The sequence below is a fragment of the Lagenorhynchus albirostris genome, chromosome 4 (genome assembly GCF_949774975.1).
Source record: "Lagenorhynchus albirostris chromosome 4, mLagAlb1.1, whole genome shotgun sequence".
Taxonomy (NCBI): Eukaryota; Metazoa; Chordata; class Mammalia; order Artiodactyla; family Delphinidae; genus Lagenorhynchus; species Lagenorhynchus albirostris.
This window is the reverse complement of record NC_083098.1, coordinates 118,382,076-118,406,544: the sequence shown is the minus strand read 5'-3', so window position 1 is coordinate 118,406,544 and position 24,469 is coordinate 118,382,076. Positions and strand designations below refer to the sequence as shown.

Sequence of the window (24,469 nt, the reverse complement as noted above, 5' to 3'; positions counted from 1 at the left end):
TCCGGATCTTTCGAAGTACGCGAGATTGTGGGCAGTACTGTGCCCGTCGTTTTGTACTATGGTTTCACGAAGGGAAGAAAAAAAAGTGTGTGTGTGCGTGTGTGTGTGTGTGTGTGTGTCCTTTTAAAGAAACTGTTACCTGACAGAAAGCCAGACCATGTTTTTGTCTTTTGTACCAGATAGTTTATTCCGTTGTCAAGTACCTTTTCAGCCCCGCAGGACACTGTCTATACCACAAGCCCCTCTCCCCTTCTGTCTTTAAGTCCTTGATATTTGACTTCAACTTCCGCTAAAACTTCTCTCCCAAAGAAGGCTAGCCACCCTCTATTTGTTAAATTTGGTTGGTCTCTTTTCACTCGAATCTTCTGAGACCTTACCTTGATATTTAGCGCAGTCAACCGCCTCTTTGAAAGAGGGTGGGGATTGGTACCTTCTTTAGAAGGTTATTTTCATATTGGAAGAACTTCATAAACTTAACTATGGAAATATTAGGAATCACAGTATGTCTTCTACACTAAAGTGTAAGCTTCTTGAAAAAGCATCAGTCATATAGATAAAAAAATTTTGGTAAATGAACTTTTATTCAGATTTGATAAATGTACTTTAAATTCTATACATCATACAGAGGTAGAATTATTCATAACTGCCCTGCTCTATTTTACTCTGTTTACGTTCAATGTTTTATCTCCATTTGGTGTCCCAGTATTATCCTCAACTCAGTGTGATGAAACCATTGAACTTTTATGGGACCTTCAAGATTACGTGGTGCCCCTTTATCTTACGTGTAAGGAACTGACAGAGAAGCGAAGTAACTTCCCTAGCTGGTTAGAGGGACAAAGTGGAACCATGGATTCTCACAGCCCTCAGTCCTTTGCTGTACCACCACCCCCAGTCTCACTCCTTGCTCTCTCCAAATTATTCGTCATTCCAATTGCCTGTTTGTCCTCATGGTAGCATCACACTCTTGGTTTCTGCATCTTTGGACTCAAGCCTTTGAGCACTCTCCATCATCTTTGTCACCATCCCCACCCAACCTTAGTTGCAGTCTCTTTTATCTAAAGCGCTCAATTTCTGTTCATTCCATCTAAAGCTTGCACTGTTGTTACAGGCCTTCTGTTGCCACTACCACACTTTCCTCTGTTATTCCTAACCGAAATCACCCAGTATAATCTACGGCAGCTCAAAAGTTGAGAAATAATTACAGTGAACTATAACTTCCTCACGTTCTGAGCATCTTTGTTGTCTCAAATTAAATGCTTCCAGGCTTTTCTTCCTCCCATCTGTACTGCATGTGATGACATACTGAACTTATTAAAAGTTTCCTCGTACCATAGCCATCCTCAGGATCCCAAATAGTTCTCCATGTCCTTTAACAACAAGTCTAAAGTAAAATCTCTACATTGACTAGGCCTTCTATGTAATTAATTTTATTTCCTTCCAGTGCTGTACACCATTTCTCTGCCCCATCAGGCCAGCATCATTGCCTTGCTTCTTTTTTCCTGCCATTGGCAATCACTTCCTTCTTGGAAAAGCTCCGTTTGCCATCCATTAGACCAGCCTTTTTCTATCTTTTTACCCTAGAAGAACCATTGAAGTAATTTTTATGTCTCAGAAAACCCTGCATAATATAAATATATATGTAATATAAACATATATATACATATATATGTATATATCCATCCTAGTACATTAACATGATCAGCAGCTTATAGACACATAGACATGGTAGTCCAATAATAATTGTCAATGCTCTTTTTTTCAATTGTAGTAAAATACACATAACATAAACTACCACATTAATCATTTTGAAGTGTATAGTTCAGTGGTTCACATTGTGTAACTTGGTGCTCTTTTGAGTAGAGAATGGTGTTTTTCTATGAATCTGTTTATTTTTGTCCAACTTACTACCCTACTCTGTGTAGTTTCCCCCCTCTCACAAAGGATCTCAATTCTTTTTTTAAATTTTTTTATCGAAGTAGAGTTTCTGTACAATATTATATAAGTTACAGGTGTACAATATAGTTATTCATAATTTTTAAAGGTTATACTCCATTTATAGTTATTTTAAAATAGGATATCAATTCTGATGCAAATTAAGTGGGAGATGAAACTTCAATTTTTCATTTAATTTATTAGATTGCAAAAATTGATTTTAATGAATATTAATCATTTTATAGGCCTATATGTGCATAAAAGTGTTATTTTTGAAACTAAAGAAAATAATGTGAAATCTTTGCTTGTCTTTTGCTACGTATATGGTCAATTCTGAGTCGATCCTGAGACTCACATGCACAGATCTCATTTTCAGCTGAAATAAGATTATTTCAGTCACTGTTTTTAAGCTCAAAGAAAAAGCTTGCTCACACAAGTAAGAAGTTGGAAAGTACAGTAAAATGTTTATTTCGTATGAATGGCAGGATACTCTTTCACAAAAATCCAGAACTTGTAGAAAGGCAAATCAGTTAAGTTTCATCTTATGTTTATAATCATAATCTTACAAACTCTCCCTCTTCTCTCAAAGTCAGGTGCACAGGTTGAGGAGCAGATTCAGAGAAAGGAACCCTCATTCAGTCATTTACTTGTGTTAAAGGGAGGGAAAATATGGTTCAGTTTTGTTCTGCAATTCCCTCAGGTGGTTTGGTCTTAACTTGAGACCCTCACTCTAAAGTGCAAGCAACAGTAGAAACATTTCAAGATTTTTTTTGCCATATGATTTTTCCAGAGTTTCAGTTTCCATTTAAAACCAAGAATCTTGTCACTTGAAACCAAGATATTTTTTCCAGACCCTAGTATTCCCACAGTTCACTTTTCAGCTGAAGCATCCTGTTAAGAACCAAAATCAATATTAGTTTCTCTTACTGTATAACAAATTACCCCAAAACTTAATGGCTCAATGTAATAAACATTATCTTGAATAATCTCCATAAGTCAGAAATTCAGGAGCAGCTTAGCTAGGTGGTCTGGCTCTGGGTCTCATGACGTAGCAGTCATGATGTTGACTGGGGCTGCAGTCATCTGAAGGCACGACTGGGAGTGGAGGATCAATCTCTGAGGTGCCCTCAGTTCCTCGCCACGTGGGCTTCTTTACAGAGCGCTTAAGCATTCTCATGACATGGCAGCTGTCTTCCCCCAGAACAAATGATCTCTTAAGTCATAAGATTTTATGCATGTGGCAGATTTCTGTGGTGTCTGTCCAGATTTTTACACAGTTTTTTAAATGTTCTCAGGTAAACTGGTCTTTGATAAGGTTAATTATTTTTGTATCATTATCCAGAATTTTTTTCATTTCAGCTCCAAAAGTTTCTACCAGCAACTCTCCTGGAGGAAAGAAGGGTGTTGTGAATTCATTAGAATTTTCTCTTTTAAGAAAGTGAACCATCTCAGGGAACAATGCTCAAATCATTGACAGGGCACCGTCGGTCAGTTGCCAACACATTTCTTCCAAGATGTACCTTTTGTTTCCAATATGAAGACAAAACAGTAAATGTATCTTGGCCTTTGCTTGTTTTGGGCAGCATTTTATAGCAGAAAAATTTTCTCAAATTTCACTACAATTTACATCGTATAAGTGCTATCATATGACATTTGTTGTTGAAATCTGTTGATCCATCAATCTGGATAAAAGGTGGTTTTCTGGTTTATTATACAAAATCTCTTTAGCATCATGTGACATGTCATCAATTACATCAACTTATGAAACTTTGAGAGTGAAACCTTTCTAGTTTCTCATATAATGTCTTATCCTGACATTTTGCTCTCTCTAAATTTACATACTAGAATTGTGAGGTTCTTCCCAACTCTGGGTTTTTTTTCCTTTTTTAGTCAAAAAGTTCTGCCACTTGATAACTGCCTTTCTAAAAGGTGACTTTTTTAAAACAAGTTTTTCACTCTGGGATTCCAAAGGCCATTTGAAATTATTTGCTCTCTTACCGTGATTTGAGTGTCTTTTCAATTTTTCTGGAGCCATTGCTGCACTTATAAGTTGTGATTCTTTATTACTATCAGAATTACCTAGGCCTAGAATTCTCTTTCATCTCCCACTTTGTCTTCAAAAATCACCACATTGAACTCTAAGTCATGTTTATAAAACAGGTGTTAATAAAGTGTAAAACAAACTAAAAAAGGAAATCAGAAAAAAATGAAATCGTTATAACAATTCACTATTAACATACAAGTTCTATCCACGCATTACATTTGATTGATACATCTCTTAAGTCTCTTTTATTCTTTATCAGTTTTCTCTCCTTATTTTCTTTCATGGCATCTACTCGTTGTAGAAACTGAGTTTTTTATCTTGTAGAATTTCCCATCTTCTTGGTCATATAAACCATGTTTCTCTGTCCTCTGTGTTTCCTGGAAACTGGTAGTTGCCTGGTAGTGAGATCTGGAGAATCGATTATGTTCAGGTTCAATTTTTTTTTTCCAAGAACACTTCTTAACAGCATCACACGAGGAGGGCACATGACATCTGGTTGTTTCTCTTTGGGTGTTGTTAAGATTGATCAGTGGGATCAGTGTATCACCCTGATCCATCTGTGAGAAAGTTCCCTGCAAGCTTTTCACCTGACGGCTTTAGCAGCTATCAATGATCCTCATCTAGATTCGTCTATTCATGAGGGATTGCAAAATGGTGATATGCTAATTTTATCATTCCTTTAGCAATTATTAGCTGACATAAAGAACTTTTCTTCATTATTTTTTAATATTTATTTTTACTTAAATCCTTTGTTATCATTGTCTTTTTAATGCTTAAATTGTTTCATCTTTGGCTGTGAGAAACCCTTCAAGTTTGGTCCTATGTCTGTTAATACCACTTACTAGCCTCTGATAGGTTCCTTGCTCTCTGACACCAGATGTCTCTATCTAACATATCTTATACATTTCCTGCCCCAGCCCTTTCTTTAGGGAGCCCTTGTTCCTTTTAGTAGGAAAGGGTATGTAAAGAACACAATCTGGCACTAAGGGGTGGTCATTGCTTCTGGATTATCACGACTTCTATGCCTTATCATTGGACAGAGATAGGAGATATCTTTAGTACATATTTTTAGAAAGAAAGAAAAAAAAACATGGTTTGTACTGATATGTCCAAAGTTAAGACTAAAGGGTTTTTGCTTCTTTTGAATTTAAACGTGTGCCTCTCCTACCCTGAAATTATGACATTAACATAATTATTTACTTGAGCCTATATACATATGTATGTGTGTGTGCATAAAAAGTTGTCAAGTGTTAATGTTATTATTAACACTGCTGAATCCTATTTAAGATTTTGTTTGTATCAGCTTGCTGATATTTTGTTTAGGATTTTTGCACCTATAGTCATAGATGAGGTTGGTCTTCCTTTTCACTGTGCCGTACATACTGGTTGTGTAGCTTCTGACTACAGAGCACTGTGTGGACGATTGTGTAGGAGAAGGTGGGGTGGGATGTGAGGCCTTGGGAGATTGCCTATAACTTGCTTTTTTAAGTGCAGAGATACCCTGAACCCCATGAAGTTGTACCTGGAATGGTTCTCTGCTTCTCCTGCCCCAGTGTTCACTCTAGGGAAACTAGAACATGCACTGCAGAGAGCTTTTTGTAGGTTTTATCTTGGAGCAAATGCTGAAGTAAGTTTCCTGAAGAATGGGGTACTGGCTCAACTGTTTTGCTCTTTGTTTAATTGATTACCTAGTCTATCACTTCTCACAGATTCCACTGTCTTTATTTACTTTGTGGTCTCCCTTATTCTGGATACAATTGTTGTCACTTACATCCGTTTAACATTTCAAAACCTCCTTTAAGTTTTGCAGTTAATCTCTTCCTCTCTGCTTTATGTCTTCCAGTAAATCTTCACTGTTTGTATCCTGTTGATGGAATCCCTCTTCATTTTTCAATGGTACAATGGAATTATTTTTATATTTATTTTTACTGAGATGTTGGAAGGGAAGAGATGTAAACTGTATAGAATGTCAGTCATTGTGAGCCGTTTATTACATTTTCTATTTGTTAATTGCTGACAGATTAGGAAAAGTCATTTTCTTATGTTGATTGTGTATCCAGTCGCTTTAATAAACTTTGACTTTAGGTCTAATAGTTTTCAATTAATTTTATCTAAGTAGACAGTCATTTCATCTACAAATAATGGCAATTTTGTCTCTTCTCCAATATTTATAATTTTTTTCATGTTTATTCCCTCCAATAACAGCAGTATTGAAATATTGCATCCTTGCTTTTATTCCCAGTTCTAATGGGTTTGGCTCTAGTGTTTCACCAGTGTATATGGTGTTTACTGTTGGTTTCTACCCTTTATCAGGTTAATGATATTTGTTCTTTTCCTAGATTGCTCACTTTTTTTAAAATTAAGAATTGGTGTTAAACTCATATCAAATACCTTTTCCATATCTTGTGATATAATTATACGGACTCTCTTATTTAATCTATTATTTTAATTAAAGATTTTAATATACTGAATTACTCTGATATCCTAATGTTGAACACCCCCGTATTTCTGAAATGGTCCCCACTTGGTCATGGTATGTTATTCTTTTACTATATTGTGGTTTATGGTATATGGTTTGCTAACATTTTATTTAGGGCCCTTGCATGTATATTAATAATTAAGAGTAGCGTATAGATTTCTTTCAGAGTCTTGTCTTACCCAGTTTTGGATAAGTATATTAGAGTATTGCTAATAAGTTGGAGAGCTCTTTACCTTTTTTCATGTTCTGGAAAAGTTTAAATAACAAGAATGATCTTTCCTAAAAGAGTTGGTAAAACCTAGTATCTTGGGGGTTTAAATCTTTAACTTGTCCATGTCTTCTTAGCTATTCATTTATTTGAATTTTCTATCTCTTCCTGAGTCAATTCCAATAATTCCATTTTCCTGGAAATTTTCTTCCACATCTTCAGATTATTTCATAAATTGCACATGATTTTATCACTTAAGGTTCTAAGTGACAAGCCACCAAACCAACTCTGGCTAACTTTAGTAAAAGAAAATTCACTTGGAAGATAATAGGATGTTTACAGTACTGACAGGTGACTAAGCACCTAGGCTTAAGAACTAAAGATACTTAACAAGGCCAAAAGGAATCAAAAGAAGCTTATCTTATAGCTGAAGCAGTCTAACCAGTATGCTGCTGCTGCTTCTGCTGCCTCAATAAATAATTCACAACTGTTTCTTTGTCCTCTTATCACTTAACTCAAGACTCAAACACCAGAGAGAGGGAGAGAGAGAGACTCTTTGATCAGTCCTTGGGCTATAAAAAGGAATGGAAAGAGGCTGGATATGGATTTCTCAACTTCCATTTGGAAAGCAGGTGCCTGGAATTACTCTCCCACCAAAACAACTCGTAATAGAAGAAAGGTAATTCCACACAGAAAATTGGGAACCTATTATGAAGGATAATGGATGTTGGCAGCCCCCTAAAAATGTCCACTTAAATAGCTTTCCTCTAAAATTGTTTTACTCTCTCTTTTCAAAAATTATTACTCAAAATGACTCGTGTTGGGCTTCCCTGGTGGCACAGTGGTTGGGAGTCCGCCTGCCGATGCAGGGGACATGGATTCGTGTCCCGGTCCGGGAAGATCCCACATGCCACGGAGCAGCTGGGCCCGTGACCCATGGCTGCTGGGCCTGTGCGTCCGGAGCCTGTGCTCCGCAACGGGAGAGGCCACAACAGTGAGAGGCCCGCATACCGCAAAAAAAAAAAAAAAAAAAATGACTCGTGTTATTTATCAAGTCTACTACTTTTTTACTTTTTGGTTTATTTACTATTGCTTATGTCTTTATTAGTTCCTTTCTATTATTTTAATTCTTTTTGTTATTTTTTAAATGGTATCTTGAGTTGCATGCTTAGTTCATTTTTTTCAGTGCTTTTTTTGTTATAAAATTTTTAACATAACTTGGATATATAAATGTCTTTTTATTTTCTTCTTTCTAAGCTTAGAAATTTCACCCCCTACCTAAGGTTTAATATTTGTTTCAATAAAATTTCTTTTAGAGATAAGAACCTTGATTCTAATTTTAGCAATATTATAAAGTATATCAATAAGAATTTGGTCAGGAAAACCAAAACCACTATAAGAATTTTAAGCAGAAAAGAATATTGGAATATTTGCATTCTTGTGGGATGAACAACAGTATACATTTAGAATTTTTTCATAGGTCTTATGTCCCAACTTCTGCCATAATAAAGTCTGAAGAAACCTGGGTATCATCTGAACTTCTTATAAAGCATTACATTGTTTCATTACATTAATGGCATTACCTTAATCAGAGCAGATAAGCAAGAGGTGGCTAACATACCAAATGCCTTGATTAGACACACATGCTCCAGAGGTGATAAATCCTGGCACATCAGTAAAATTTTAGGAAAACAGGGCTCAGAAACCTTCCAGAACATATTCTCTAAATTAAAAGATAAATTATTTTGTCTTGTACTTCATTTCACAAAGAAGGAAGCACAAAATTTAGTGAGCCTTTTTGGGGATATTCCCTTTGGGGAATATTTGACTTCTGGGCAGATATTTCACACTGAAGAATAGTTCATTGGCTACCAGAGCAGGAAAGAGTTCTGCACTAATCCAGAAGACCCTGCAGTGTTGGAGGTATCAATGGTGGGAGAAAACATTGCGGAGTGTTTGAGGAAGACTCTGGGAGAACTACAATACAGGACCCTGGGGTTCTGGAGCAAGGCCATGCCATCTGTAGCAGAGAATTATATTCTTTTTGAGAAACAACCTAGGCACTACTGAACCCTGGTAAATGTGGAACAACCGAACATGACACTGTGTCACCTTGTAGCAGAGATGCCCGTTATGAGCTGGGTCCTAACAGACCCATGAAGTACAAAGCTGAGGAGGCCTAGCAAAAACATAAGATGAAAATGTTACATCTGGAACCAAATACAAAGAGCAAAAAAGGGCACAAAGTACATGAGCAGGTGGCCCCAATTCCCCCCTTTCCCCCAAATCCAAACCGTTGCACCTGTGTTCCTCCCTCAGCTCATACCTGTGGCTCTGTGGGGACTCTAGTAATGACCAGCTAAAGGAGGAGGGAAAAGTTTGGGTTTGGTTCACAGATGGGCTCAGTATGTAGGTACAACCTGAAAATAGCAGCTGCATTACAGCCATACTTAGTAATGGTTCTGAAAGACAGTGGTGAAAGAAAGTCATCCGCATGGGCAGAGCTTCAGGCGGCACACCTGGCTCTCCACTTTGTGTGGAAAAATAAGTGGCCTAAGGTTAGACTATATACGGAATCACAGTTTCTAGAAGGGGAGAAATGTGGATGTACATATAGGAGTAGGGCTGAAGTGTAAAAATCTTTTTATCACATGTTAACGCCCACCAGAGAACATCCACCAGAGAAAAGTAATAAATAATCAGCAAAATAACTCAGCCAATTGATAATCAGCCAATCTCAGTCATCAACCACCTCAGTACTAGCACAACGGGCACAAGAATAAAGTGGCCATGTGGCAGAGATAGAAGATACCCATGAGGCCAATAGCATGGACCCTGAAGGTTTCTTTAGCTACTGCCATCAACCAATGTCCAATCTGACAGCAACAGAGACCAATGCTGAGCCCCCAAGATGGCACAGTTCATCAAGGATACCAGCTAGCTACTTGCTGGTAAATTGACACATTCGGTTCTTTCAATCTTAAAAGGGCCAGTGGTACATTCTCACAGGAATAGACATAAATTGTGGGTAAGGATGTACCTTTTCTGTCTGCAGGGCCTCAGGATCATGAGCTAAAGGATTACAGAGTATTTAATCCTCCAACAGGGGATCCCGTATAACATCCTGCCGGACAAGGGAACCCACTTTATAGCAAAGGAGATGTGAGCTTGGGCCTGTGGCCATGCAATCCACTGGTCATATCACATACTATACCACCGTGAGGCTGGCACCTTATGGAGCATTGAAGTAGCCTGGTGAATGCCAAGCTGAGGTGCTACTGAAAGGCAATACTCTGTGAGGACTGGGTGCTATCCTCCAGGAAGCAGTATATGCATTGTATCCCCAACAGAGAGAAGACACAGGCCTGGGAGTCGCAGAACAGAAGCAGGAATAACCACACTTACCATCACTTCTGATGACCACCTGGAGGCCGTGTGCTCTTGTCTCCACACTTTGTACTCTGAGGTCTGTTCCTCACAGGAAGCACACTTTTGCCCTTTGGCACAACGGGAATCCCACTGAATTATAAGGTGAACCTTCTGCCTGGTGCACACTGAGCTGCTTGTGTCCGGGGACCAGCAGGAAAGAGGAGGCGTCACCATCTTGACAGGAGTAACTGACCCTGATCCTTCGGAGGAAGTTAGGCTGCTATTATACAATGAGGGTAGGGAGAAATGTGTATGGAACCATACGAGCTGCTCAGGTGTCTCTTGTGACAGTAAAGGGATAGAAACAGCAACAATGGTCTGAGAAGTGAATGGTAATCAGGGGCTGGATAACTCCTGGAAGAGGTTGTGGGTCATCCCACCAGGTAGGTCACTGAGGTCAGCAGAGGTGGAAACTCAGGGTGAAGGAAATCCAGAATGGATAGGAAGGAGGCAGGGGGTGAGTATCAACTGCAGCCCCAAGGTCAACTGCAAGGGCAGGGGCTACAGTTCCCTCCCCTACCCCTCTCCGCAACCTCCCTCCCCTAAATAATCTCTTAGGAAGAAAGGTCCCCTGCAGTTTTGAAGGGGCCGCCCTTGAAGCCTATATGGAAAGTAGGTCTAAAAGGTGCAAATGGTAGACTCTGAAAGACAGGGAGATGAGTTTCCCAGATCCGCCTTCAAGGAAGGTCTGGCTACCTGGCCGTGAAGTGTGTGGTCAGCTGACACTTCCTTCTGACAGCAACTAACTGTCAGATCCTTCAAGGTCTGCCTCAGCGACAGAGACCTGCCTCACCTAAGGGCAAGCATTTCCTGGGCAACCCTCACCAGGTGACTGAGTAAGGCAGGCAGGATCCAGCCATTTCTGCACGACCCAGGGCTACTGTGACTGGCCACTCTTGCTCCAGAGGCCCCCGTGAGCTGGGCAAGGCTTTGTCGAACCTGCATTGCGGTCTGATTTCTCTTTCTGCTCATTCCTGCTTCTCCTCCCTTCCTTTCCCAGGAGCTGATTCCTGATAAGTATCTCACGCCCCGAACTCTGTCTCACATCTGCTTCAGGAGAATCCAAACTGTTGACAGCATTTCTGCTTAGAGAAAATGATTTGATCACAGAACAACTTGTGAATGAAAGGAAGCGTTTTGGTGAGGATTTCTAATGTATTCAGCATAACCTTCAATATTATGGACTTTTACTCTTACCATTTCCTAGTTTTTGTCCTTAAAGAAAAATATATAATTCTATTTTACCAAAACATAAGAAATTTCTTCTAGTGATTTCTGTCTTCTCTAGAAAACAGAACGAGGCATTGTTCAGTATCAAGGTGGGGCATCAGTTTCCTCTTCAGGAAACACAGTCCCTCAGCCATTTACTGAAGCCTTTTTTGGTTTCAGTTACGGTAAAACTCTGAAATTTTGCCAAAATCTACATGAGTTCAAAAGTACAAAGCTCTTTAGGAGGCGTGCTCTTTTTAAATATTTTTTCAGAGGTTAAAAATTAAATTTCAAAAGAATATCTGAGGTGCAGACGAGTCCACAGTAGAGATAAAGACCCTGATTGTCTCCAACATGAAGCCTGCTCATGCCGTTCTGTTACTTTTGTGCTTCTGCTTAAGTTTTTATGAGGTAAGTAATTCAATATCTATGCAAACTATTTTAAGTAGATATTTCAAATACTATAAAAATACAGAAAACATCTTAAGGATACTATTTTGACTTAAGGATCACATAGTTCAGTTGCCAACAATGACAGTATCTAGTCAGTAACAAAGATTTTATGTTAACATCTTGATGAAAGAGCTTTAAGAAATTGCTTTTTTCATATTGCTATTCTCTGTGCATAGAAATTGAACTGAATGAGAATTTTACTAATATAGATCTATATTTACAGTAATTATTAAATCAGTAAACATTTATCAAGCTCCCTCTATCTATGTGCAAGGTAGAGTGCTGGGCAAATGGCAAGACTGATCTCTTCCTTCAGTAACCATTTGGTACAGTTGTAGAAAGATGATACAAGTATGCCAATGAGGAAATAAGCAAAATTTAAATAATATATGAAAACACAAAAGAAGGAACTTTTAAAAGACATATATTTAATTGCCAAAAAATGGTACAAATGCTATCTGCCAAGGGACATTACGAGAGGAAAAGTCCCTTCCTGCTAGGAGGTCAGGGAAAGTTTATGGATCAAATAGGATTTGAGATAGGCCCATAATTCTGGATTAGATTTGATCAGTGGAGAGAAAGAAGAAGTGATTTTTCAGCCTGAAAAAGCAGCAAGTGTTATGGCAGAAAGATAGCACAGCACAGGGCTCTTCCAGATGAATAAACCTGTTTGATCAGAGTAGAGACTTTGTAGGCAACTCAAGGAGATAAAACCGAAATGACAGGTTGTAGGCAGTCTGAAAGCTGATCTATTAAAGTTAGAAATGTTTAAGACATTTTAGATACTTATTGATGATTGCCTGCTTTTGTGATCAAAGAGTTTTGAAACAATTCCAAAATTTGTTTTAATGCCTGTTTATAGCAGCAAATATTTAAAGAAAACTACCTAAGAAATCAGAATTATATACTTTGTTTCTTGTAACTTCTAAAATATATATTCAATGTTTATAGTACAGAACAGTATAGTATAGGTAAAGTAACAGTACAGTATAGTATAGGCAGAACAGTATAGTATAGGTAAAGTAAGTGCTTGTTGATTAAAATCGATTAAATTATTGTAGTCTATAAATGAACTATCATGTAGCCATTAAAATTGTGCTTTTATATTTATTGAAACAAAAAAGCCCTCACTAAAAATCTTATTTTTGTTAAAGAGAAAAATACACACACACACACAAATACACACATATAACTGCTTATATAAATGGCAATTTAAAAGTTCATGAAGGATGTATATCAGATAACTAACAGTTGGTATCTCTGAGTAATGGGATTGTTGGTGATTTTTATTTTATGTTTTATGCACTTATGAATTTTCAGAGTTCAGAAATTCTGTTTTATTCTTTCTTTATTTTTCTTTTTAAAATACCAAATAAATATGTTACATTATAACAAGAAAAATTTGTTTTTTGAAAAAAAAGATATTTCAGCCACATTTTGGATTCCTGGACAAAAAACAGGAAAAAAAAAAAAAACCAAACCTGAATATAGTAGTTTTCACTTACACAAAGGAAAAGAGCCTCTTTCTTTTACTGAAAAATCATCCAACAATAAAGTTGTCTTCATTCCTTTAAGAAACAGCATTTTGAAAGGAGTTAATATCATATTTGTGAAAATTCCAGAACTTCTTAGAATATTAGTTTATAAAAGAAAATGGAATGACTTTTTATCCCACCTGCTGAGAAATAACCATTTTAAAATGGAGGTTACCATAGAGACAACATAAATGTGTTCAAAGAAGTTTTAAAATATATCTACATTTTCAACATGAAATAAAATATGTACAGCTAGGAGAAACGTTATTTTGAAAGCTGGGAGCAGATTTCCTTCTAGAGAATAAAAAGCCCCACTCCCTTTTTATATCAAAACATTCTGATGGACTGATTTGGAGTCCATTTTGATGGACTGATAAGCCACCCATCATATATCAATGATGGGTGGATTATGTCATTGAATCAATGATGTCAATGATGGGGCGGGCTGGCAGTGGGTTAGACTTAAGTTGTTCTGAATAGTGAAATGAGAATTCTGGTTTTATGGAACCTACCCAGACAAAGAGGTAAGGGAACTTAGGAAAGGATGGGAGAGAAACTCAGAGCACAGAGGGATTGGCTGCTGTATCAATAACCAAAGGATATTAAAGAACAGGGAAGCCAGGTATTTCAGTCAATATGGTTACCTACAGTGACAGTACTGTGCTGTGACATAATCCCTGACTGAAACCTTAACTTTTTACTTTACCCTACAAGCATATTGCAAACCTTGGTTTATATGGGTAGTATTTTGGAAGGTAAGAAGTAGGGTGATGTTCAGCAGAGTGACAAAATGCTGGAAAGAGGATATGCACAGGAGGCAACACACAATGCAGAGAGTGATGTCAGCAACCATGGCAGAGTAGGCAAATCCAAACACTTGTCCCTCCACAAAAAAATAGAAAAATCAAGCAAACTTTCAGAACCACCTTCGTCAGAACTCCAGTTATCAGAGGCCTACAGCACCCAAGTGAATGCTGAATGAAGGAAAAAGGCAATTTAAAAATGGTAGGAAAACTGTGGCATTTCTACTTGCCCTTACCCCACCCTGTTCCCAACTCAGTGGCAGTCTTAAAGATGGCAGTCCACATTCCCAGCATGGAACTCTAGTCCCTAGCTCTAAAAGGAGGAGAGCAGACTTTATTTAAAAAGAACTGTGTTTGTTCTAACCTACCCGGGGGCTACTTGAAAGACTGACACAATGTACTTGTCTTTGTTTCATCTAACTTGGAACTCAGAGTGGAAAGGCAGCAGACTGTTTCTCAAAAACATTAGAAAGCAAGCAAAAAAACAACCTACAGCCACCTGGGACAAAAGATTACAGTTGAGACATACAATAGGGTGCCAAAGCTTGGAAGGAAAAAGTTTCAATGGGAAATTAGTGCATTCAAAAGTCCCTGTGTATACTGGGGAATTTAGAAAGCAGCACACATGCCCAGGGCAGGATGCAGCTCAGAAAACACCTAAGAAGACTCTAAGCCTATACCTCCAGGCTCAGTCCAAGCATGAAGTAAAGGCTAAGACATAATTATAAATGTCCTGGCTAAGCATTGAAGGAGTGCCTCAGCACAGAGCCAATTTGCAAACCTGGGGGAGTTTTTTTGTTGTTGTTCTCAATTTGAGAGGTTCCTTTTTCTTTCCTTTCTTTCTTTCTTTCTTTCTTTCTTTCTTTCTTTCTTTTCTTTCTTTTCTTTCTTTTCTTTCTTCTTTCTCTCTTTTTCCCCCTCTCTCTCCCTTTCCCTTTCTCTTTCTCTCTTTCTGGTTCCTTGTTTTCAAGGAAATCTTTGTCTAAACCCTAGCTGAATGCAAGGTAAAGGAACCAAGACTTCAGGGACCACACAAGACAAAAAAACAAACTTTACAAAAACAGTTTAGAAAAGTTAGTAAACAAACAGCTACAATGTACAGAAAGCAAGGGAAGCAAACCCTGAGGAGAAGAAAGAATTTGATTTTAAGAATTACTACATTATAATATTCAAAATATCCAGTCTTCAACCCAAAATTATGAAGCATGTAATGAAACAAGAAAATATGTCCCATTCACATGAAAAATTAACAGAAATTATTTCTGAGGAAGAACAGACTTTGAACTTACCAGACAAAGACTTTAAGTAAACTATCTTAAATATGTTCAAAGAGCTAAAGGAAACCAGGAGGATGATGTATGAACAACTAGAGAATATCCATGAAGAGACAGAAATCATAAAAGGAATTAGACTGAAAAGTATAACAAAGAACTCACTAGAGGGTTTTAATAGCAGATTTGAGCAGGCAGAAGAGTAAATGAACTTGAAGATTGTTCAATTAAATCATCCAATCTGAGGAACAGAAAGAAAAAAGAATAAAAGCCTAAGAGACCTGTATGATACCATCAATATATACAAAATAGGAATCTCAGAAGGAGAAGAGAGAAAGGGTCAGAGAATATTTGAAGAAATAATAGCCAAAAACTTCTTAAGTCTTATAACAGATAATGAATCTACAGATTCAGGGTGCTTACTGGTCCCCAAAAAGATAATGCTAAGAAATCCACACCAAGACACAAAACAATGAAGTTATTAAAAGCCGAGAAACAAAACAGAAGATCTTGAAAGCAGCAATAGAAAAGCAACTCATCATGGACAAAGGATCCTCAATAAGATTAGCAGCATCTTTCTCAGCAATAACTATAAAGGCCAGAAGACAATGGGATGACATTTTTTAAGTGCTGAAAGAAAAGAACTATCAGCCAGGAATTCTCTATCCAGCAAAGCTATCCTTTAAGAATGAAGGAGAAATTAAAACATTCTCAGGTAAACAAAAGCTGATGAAGGTGCCAGTATACCTGCTCTATAAGAAACACACTACAAGAAGAAAAAGGAAAGATGGAAGGAAGGAAGAAGGAAGGAAGGAAGGAAGGAAGGAAGGAAGGAAGGAAGAAGGAAAAACACTACAAGAAAGGGAGTCCTTTAGGCTAAAGGAAAGGACATTAGACAGTAACTTGAAGCCATATGAAGAAATAAAGAATTCCAGTAAAGGTAACTACATAGATAAATACAAAAGCCAATGTAATTTTATTTTTGGCTTGTAACTCCTTTTTATTTCCTACACTGTTTAAAAGACAAATGTATTTAAAACTTATAAATTAACAGGCACACGATGTATAAAGATGTAACGTATAACAGTAACAACATAAAAGGGGATGGAACCGTACAGGAACAGAGTTTGTATATGCTCTTGAAGCTAGGTTGGTATGAATTCAAACTAGACTGCTATAAATTTAAGATGTTAAGTATAATCCCCATGGTAACCACAAAGAAAATATTTTTTTAAATAATCAAAAAGAAGAGAAAAATATCAAAATTGTTCACTACAAAAAAACCAACTAAACATGAAAGAAGGCAGTATGGAGGAAATGACAATAAAGGTATAAGCCATACAGAAAACAAATAGCAAAATGTCAAAAGTGAGGCCTTCTTATCAGTAATTAATTTAAATGTAAAAGGATTAAGTTCTCTAATAAATAGGCATAGATTGGTAGAATTTATTTTTTTAAAAAAAAGATGTAATTATATGCTATCTGTAAGACAAATTTGTGATCCAAAGACACAAATGGGTTGAAAGTGAAAGGATGCAATGGAATAAAGCTAGAAATCAGTAACAGAAGGGAAACTGGAAAATTCACAAATATGTGGAACATAAACAGCATACTCTTAACCAGTAGTCAAAGAAGAAATAATAAAGGAAATTGGAAAATACGTAGAGATGAGTGAAAACAAAATACAACATTCTAAAACATATGGGATTGGCAAAAGCAGTACTTAGAGGGAAGATTGTAGCAGTAAATACCTACATTACAAAGGAACAAAAATCTCAAATCAATAACCTACCTTTACACCTTAAAGAACTAGAAAAGAAGAGCAAATTAAATCCAAAGCTAGGAGAAAGAAGGAAGTAATAAATATTTGAATAGAAACAGAAAAAATTTTTAAAATAGTAAGACAATAAAATCAATTAAACCAAAATTTTGTTCTTTGAAAAGATCAACCAAATTGACAAACCTTAGCTAGACTGACAAAAAACAGAGAAGATTCAAATAAATAAGATCAGAAAGTGGAGACATTATTACTGACCTTACATAAATCAAAAGAATGATAAGAGAATACTGTGAACAATTATATGCCAACAAATTAGATAACCTAGATTAATGGACAAATTACTAGAAACATACAAATTACCAAAACCAACTCAAGAAGAAATAGGAAATCTGAACAGACATGTAACAAGAGATTAAATCAGTGATTTAAAAAGAAAGGAAGAAAGAAAGAAGGAAGGAAGGAAGGAAAGAAAGAAAGAAAGAAAGAAAGAAAGAAAGAAAGAAAGAAAGAAAGAAAGAAAGAAAGAAAGAAAGAAAGAGAAAGAAAGAAAGAAAGGAAAGAAAGGAAGGAAGGAAGGAAGGAAAGAAGGAAGGGAGGAAGAAAAGTAAGAAAGAAAAAACTTCTATCAAAGAAATGTCCAAAACCAGATGGCTTCACTGGTGAATTCTACCAAATAACAACACCAAATCTTCTCAAACTCTTTTGCCCACCCCACCCCCCCAAAAAGGAGAGAAAACTTACTTCCTAAATCATTCCATGAGGTCAATGTTACTCTGATACCAAAGTCAAAGATACTACAAGAAAAGGTACAAAGCAGAGATAACGGCTACCTCCTCCCCACCCCCATATAAAAAATTCCAGATATTTCCAGTATTCTTCATTCCTGCATGTAGCTACATATTTTCATCTAGGATAATTTCCCTTCTGCTTGAAGGACTTCTTTTTTTTTTTTTTAACATTTCTTGTAATGCAGATACACTGGTGATTAGTTCTTTCAACTCTTGTATGTCTAAAAATGTTGTCATTTTGCCTTAATTTTCAAGTGATATTTTTGCTGGGTATAGAATTATAAGTTGACAGGGGTTTTTTTCTGGTATTTTTTAAATGTTGCTTCACTGTCTTCTCACTTGCATGAGACCTCTGTTGTCACCCTTACCTTTGTGCCTTTGCACATGGGTCTTTTTCTTTGGCTGTTTTAAAGATTTTCTCACTGTTGTTATTTGAGCAATTTGAGATGATATGCCTTGGAGTTTCCTTCATGTTTCTTCTGCTTGGGATTCATTAAGTTTATTGAATCTGTGGATTTATAATTTTTATCAAATTTGGAAAAATTTCAGCCATTATTTCTTCAAATAAATTTTTTGTTCCCATCTCATTCTCATCTCCTGTGGAACTCCAATTACACATATACTACGTATACTACACCACTTGAACCTGTCCCACAGCTCACTCATACCCTGTTCTTTTTAAAAAATTCTCATTACTTCCACATTTCATTCTGGATAGTTTCTATTAATAAATCTTTAGGTTTGTTAATCTTCTGCAATGTCCTATCTGTTGTTAGTTCCATCCAGTGTATTTTTATCTCAGATATTGTTATTTTCATCCCTAGAAGTTCAATTTGGATCTCTTATATATTTTTCTTGTCTCTACTTTTTGAACATATGGAATACAGTTATAATAAATATTATAATATACTTGCCTGCAAATTCTGACATCTATATTAAGGATTCTGGGTAAATTTCAATCAATTTAATTTTTCTCCTCCCTGTGGGTCATATTTTCCTGTATTTTTGCATGCCTGTATTTTTTATTGGATGCCAGCTATTAGGAATATTATCCTGTTAAATACTGGGTATTTTTATATTCCTATACATATTCTTGAACTTTGTTCTGAGATGCAGTTAAGTTACTTGAAAACGGTTTGGTCCTTTCAGGTCTTGCTTTTGAGCATTCATAGGTAGGATCAGAACAATGCTCAGTCTAGGACTATTTGTTCCATACTACTGAGGCAAGATCCTTCTTTGTACTCCTTCCAATGCCCCATGAATAATGAAATTTTCCAGTCTGAATGTTGAGAACAAGCACTATTCATGGCACTGTTTGAGCGTGGGCCCTGTTACCTTGATTTCTATTGGGTGGTTCTTTCCCCAGTCTCTGGTAGTTTCTTCACATTTGGGTGCTGATACTCAGCTGAACAATTAAAAGGGGATCATCTACAGAGCTACAAAGTTCTCTCTCTATGCCACTTACTTGTTTCCAGTACTTTATTCTGTGAAGTATAGCTGCCTTGGTCTCCCAAGACTCTCAGCTTTGTCTCCTCAAGAAGTCCCTTGGGCTCAGCTCAAGTTCCTCCTCTCTGCACCACAGTCTGGGAACTCTCTGAAGGAAATCACATGGAACAGCTGTAGGGCTCACCTACCTCATTTGTTTCTTTAGTCTCAGGGATCTCTACTCTTCATTGCCTGATGTCCAGTGTCTTGAAAATTACTGTCGTCTGTATTTTGTCCATTTCTTGATTGGTTTAGGCTGAATAAGAACTAGGGTAGCTTTGGTACCCTTATAAGTCTATCTTGACTAGAAACAGAAGAATTCCCATTTAATTTTAATAATTTTAATTTAAATATCCACTTTTGGTTAGTGGCTATTTTATTAGATGGCACTATTAACAATTGCTGGGGTTGCTGAGGTTGAGTTTTTAAAATACAAATGTAAACTTCAAATGAGCACTTTTTAAAACTTATTCTTTAACAGACATTGTATTAAAAATGGAAGTTAATTCAGCCAACTTTCAGTTCTACCCTGACATAGGCAGTCTCATATGTATTATGCATTGGAATTGTTCAAATTCGTTTCAAGTATAGTTCATCTTCAAACTCTATGTTCTTACGTTTTCCTGAATTTATAATAGATTCAAAATAAAGTGTTGTCGCAGCGATTATAAGAATGAAGAAACAAAAAAAGTTGAGTTTTTCAGTTTTGTCATTCTAATGGCCATTTGGAATTTTTGTTTTCATAAAATAGTAAAAACAATGCAGCCTGAAAGGTGTAATATTTTTGTTTGCTGAGTGCAAACAGTAGTTCATACAGGAAATATTTTACCTAATATTAGGTAAAGATACTGCAAGATACTATTCAGTATCTTTAAAATGAAATTTATTATTTTTATTAATATATTTAATTATTCTTAAACTGTAATATTATTATTCATTACTGCAACAGGCCTATATATAGGTATAGTTTTTCCTTTTTCATTAAGTATATGAATGTAATTTAAAATATTTGTCTAGTACTTTTTTCCTTATTTGTACCATAATATGAATTTTACTTTTTATTTTTTTATTTTTCACAAGCATGATTTTATATATATTTATATATGAAATTTCATAAAAGAAAATATTTGCTGTTTAAATTTTTCTCTATAATTTATTATTCATTTCTTTCATGATTTTTACTGAAAATAATTTTGTTCTATAGGGGGGTTGTTTAAAAAGTACCTGTTGTTTAAAAATATACTAGGCTTGGGACTTACCTGGTGGTGCGGTGATTAAGAATCCGCCTGCCAATGCAGGTGACATGGGGGGTTTGAGTCCTGCTCTGGGAAGATCCCACATGCCGCGGAGCAACTAAGCCCACGTGCCACAACTACTGAGCCTGTGCTCTAGAGCCCGCGAGCCACAACTACTGAGCCCACATACCACAACTACTGAAGCCCATGCGCCTAGAGCCCATGCTCCTAAAATCTTCAGCTCCTAAAATGTAAAATTCTCCTCGGTGTTCTCTTTTTGTTTTTGTTTTTGTTTTTCACCATTCATTCAATGAATACCAGGCCCACCATGCCCCTGAAGAAAGTCTGAGCTAGGAGAAAGGACCTTTCAACTGAAATGAAAGTCAGAGTCTAAATGATGACCCAGAACTGGACATTGTAGTATATGACTGTTATATATGACTGTTCCTGGGACCAAAATTCTTTTAATCTTTCATTTTTGCTCTAAGAGTGACTGAAAATTTGATGGCACTTGCCCAAGTTTCTTTCTAAAGATCAAGGAAAAATGACACCTCAGAAAGGGATAAATTTGGGGAAAAAAATCAAGTTTTCTCTGCCTGCACCCAATTAGAGTATTGCTCTTTCAGTAGAAAGGCGATATGTAAAAGCCGACAGTCTCAGCTGTCAGGGCACTTAAATTTTGTCAGTGGAAGACACAGGAGCTAAGTAATTACAAAACTGTCAACTCTAATAAGTGTTACAAAAGAGGTACATGGAACCATGAAAAGTATGTAATTACTAGATTTTATTCTAGATCAGTGTGTCAAAAACCAGTGTAGTTAACGGCAAATGTGTCAAACTTCCTGGCTATTTGATAAAGTTTACTGAAAAGCATGTTGGATAGAATGACTTTCACAGCTTTTGCAAATTTTTGTGTGGTTTTTAAATGACTGGTTTTTATTTGTCTTCATCATAGCCCTTAAAGATCGTTCAATTTGTTTCTGCCCCAGCTTGCTGTTAACTGCAGCTGGAGGGCACTGAGCAAGGTCGGGGGTGGGGGGGGGGCGTGTTATGGCTGGAGGCTGGGGAGACTGGACCAAAGGATGCCCATCCTCCAAAGGGGGGTGTCTAGGGGACAGAGAGAGAGCCTTGACTTTCCACAACTGGCTTTTGACCCAGTTGACCTATTCCCAGCCTTTATTGTATTTCCTCTGGATTCCTGCAGGACTAATTGGCCTCCTGCCTGTTTGTCTGATCTGATCTCCAGAAAGATCTTCCTCAAATGCAAATTTGCTCCACTGTTTAGTCTCTCAGTGGCTCCCTGTTCTTGCTGTTCTTGTTCTCACAGTCCTGCCCGGAGCACCTCCCACCACCCTTGCCAGCTGACTCCTCAGTGCTCTCAGTGCTCATCGCAGACGTCAGCTCTTCTTGGAGATGTTCTCAAGCCTCCTAGTCAGGCCATGGGACCACTGTCCTAATGGCATCCCCGGCCCACGTCTACCAGGGAAACTGTCAGTCAGGCTTGCCTGTCTCTCTTCTGGTTGGTGTACTCCTTAGGCAGGGATTTTTATCCCTCTGACCCTAGCCTCAGGCTGTTCCCTGGCACAGAGTGGTGCTTACTAAATCATTTAGTGAATTAATTGATGAATGAGAGAATCGTCTGTTTTCCAAGCTTCAGACACACATTTCCCTTTTCTACAAAATATCTCCAAATGCACATCCTTCAGGCATATCAGAATCAACAGGTCCCAAGCCAAACTCATAATTCTCTGCCTTAACTTAATATCTATATCGATTAATGGCATTATACATCCTTACTAACACTCAGCCTCAAAATCTAGTTCTACTGTCAACCCCTACATGCATTAAATTGTCCAGTCCTCTTGCTTTTGCTTGTTCAAGTGTCTTTCCAAATCATTTTCTTGCTCCACTCCTGCTTCCTCTTCCTCCCCAGTTTCCTAACCAATGACTATCCCAGTTGAAGCACACAAGCCCATCACTTGGGACTGCTCACGATTCCCTAAATACATTGTGCACCATTCCTCCTGTGTTTTGCTAGCACCTACCCTCTGCTAACACCTGACCTTCCTCACCTTGCTCAGATGCCCCATGAGGCTGTTTAAAATGCCCCTGGGGGGAATTCCCTGGCGGTCCAGTGGTTAAGACTCTGTGCTTCCCCTGCAGGGAGCACGGGTTCAATCCCTAGTTGGGATACCCGATCCTGCATGCCACAGGGGGCAGCCAAAAAAAAATGCCCTGGAAATACTTGTTCTCTCGCACTCTGGATCTCCAAGAATACTGTATCTTATTTGTATGACTGTTATATCACTTACCCCAGTTATTATGCATGTTTCTATCTTATTGTCTAGATATCAAGCCCTTGGAAGACAGAGTCCATGTCATGTTCATCTTAGCAGGATTTTGCACAAAATAGGAGTTTAGCAAATGGTTTTGCATTTATTAATAGAATTAATCAATTTCATTCCTCAATTCATTCCATGAGACTATAATTACCACCAAATTTTCTACTCCTTAACATAACTGTCGAGATTCATTGATTTCTTCAAAGGCAGAATTTTATGTTGGCTTTTGAATAATAACAGCTCCCACTGATTTCATGCCTAGTACCTGCCAACCATTATACACATTTTATTTCTAATGCTTACAATAACCTTGCAAAATAGAAGGAAACATTTTACAGATGAGGAAACATGTTTCATGAGGGTAAGTAACTTGCTCAAGGCCATATAAGTGCCCAAGTTGAGACTAGAAGCCAGGGTTGTTTGATTCTAAAAACCACCAGACCACATTACCCTCATCTATACTGTGGGGTATATGAGTCTGTTTTGTTCCTTTCCTTCATGTATTCATCTTTTCTTTTTTAATGTGCCATAATATACCTAAATAATGTCCTGATAACATATGTTTAGACTATTTTTCTATTTTTAATAAATTCCAGGAAGGGGAAGCTTTTGGTACACAGCATCTGAAGAAGGTTATATCAACATTTATTTCCATGATTTGAGTTTAAAAATTATCTGTCACGCTTCCCTTATCAACACAGAGAATTATCACTGATGAAACATGTCTTATACTGTATGCATTTCTTTGGGACGGTGATACTGATGACTCTGAATACCCATGTATCACTGGTCATTTGTAGCTCATGTATTCATCTTTAAAAAGATTTTAGTTTGTTGCTAAGCTAATGTTTATTTTGTGCTTTATAGTCCACTTCAACATCAGACACATCTCAAGAGGATCTCGTGGAGAAAAAGTGCTTAACTGAAAAACACACATGTCTCTCCTGCAATAAAGTCTTCTGCCAACCATGGCAGAAATGCATCGACGGGACCTGTGTTTGTAAACTTCCTTATCAGTGCCCAAAGAATGGTACCAGGGTGTGTTCAGTTAATGGGAAAAGCTACCCAACTTACTGTCAGCAAAAGAGTTTTGAATGTCTTCGTCCAGAGGCAAAGTTTTTAAAAACAGGAACATGCACAGGTGAAGGTAGGAAAAGCCTAGTTTATTTTGTAAGAAGAAAATTGTCTACTATATTTTCTATTAGAAAATACTTTTCCTACGAAATGTTATGACGACAACTCAAAATTCTTCTCTAGACCCTCACTAGTAACTGGGGTGATAACTAAAGAAATTAGGGGATCATCAGAATCTAGCCAGCCCTTGAGTCTAGAGCATGAGGCCCTGAGGCTGGTCCTTCCCCTCAGTGCCTATGCCACTCTCTGCTGCCCAGCCCTTCAAAATTATCCCCACTCTCACTTCTGCTTGGCTAAAGGGATTATTCCCAGAGCTGTTGAGTTGGTTCAGAACCCAGTGAA

General features: G+C 37.3%; 1 protein-coding gene across 3 annotated transcripts in view; it reads left to right on the top strand.

Moving 5' to 3' along the window:
- Window positions 1-11,559: 11,559 nt before the first annotated feature.
- Window positions 11,560-24,469, top strand: part of CFI (complement factor I) — a 37,080-nt gene continuing 24,170 nt past the window's right edge. For 2 of the 3 annotated variants that reach the window (XM_060148592.1, XM_060148591.1), the window contains exons 1-2: window positions 11,560-11,712; window positions 23,861-24,140. In XM_060148592.1, coding sequence (XP_060004575.1) covers window positions 11,656-11,712; window positions 23,861-24,140 — 337 coding nt within the window. In that variant the 5' untranslated portion in view covers window positions 11,560-11,655. The remainder of the gene's footprint in view (window positions 11,713-23,860; window positions 24,141-24,469) is intronic. The other variant, XM_060148594.1, reaches the window with a different exon arrangement.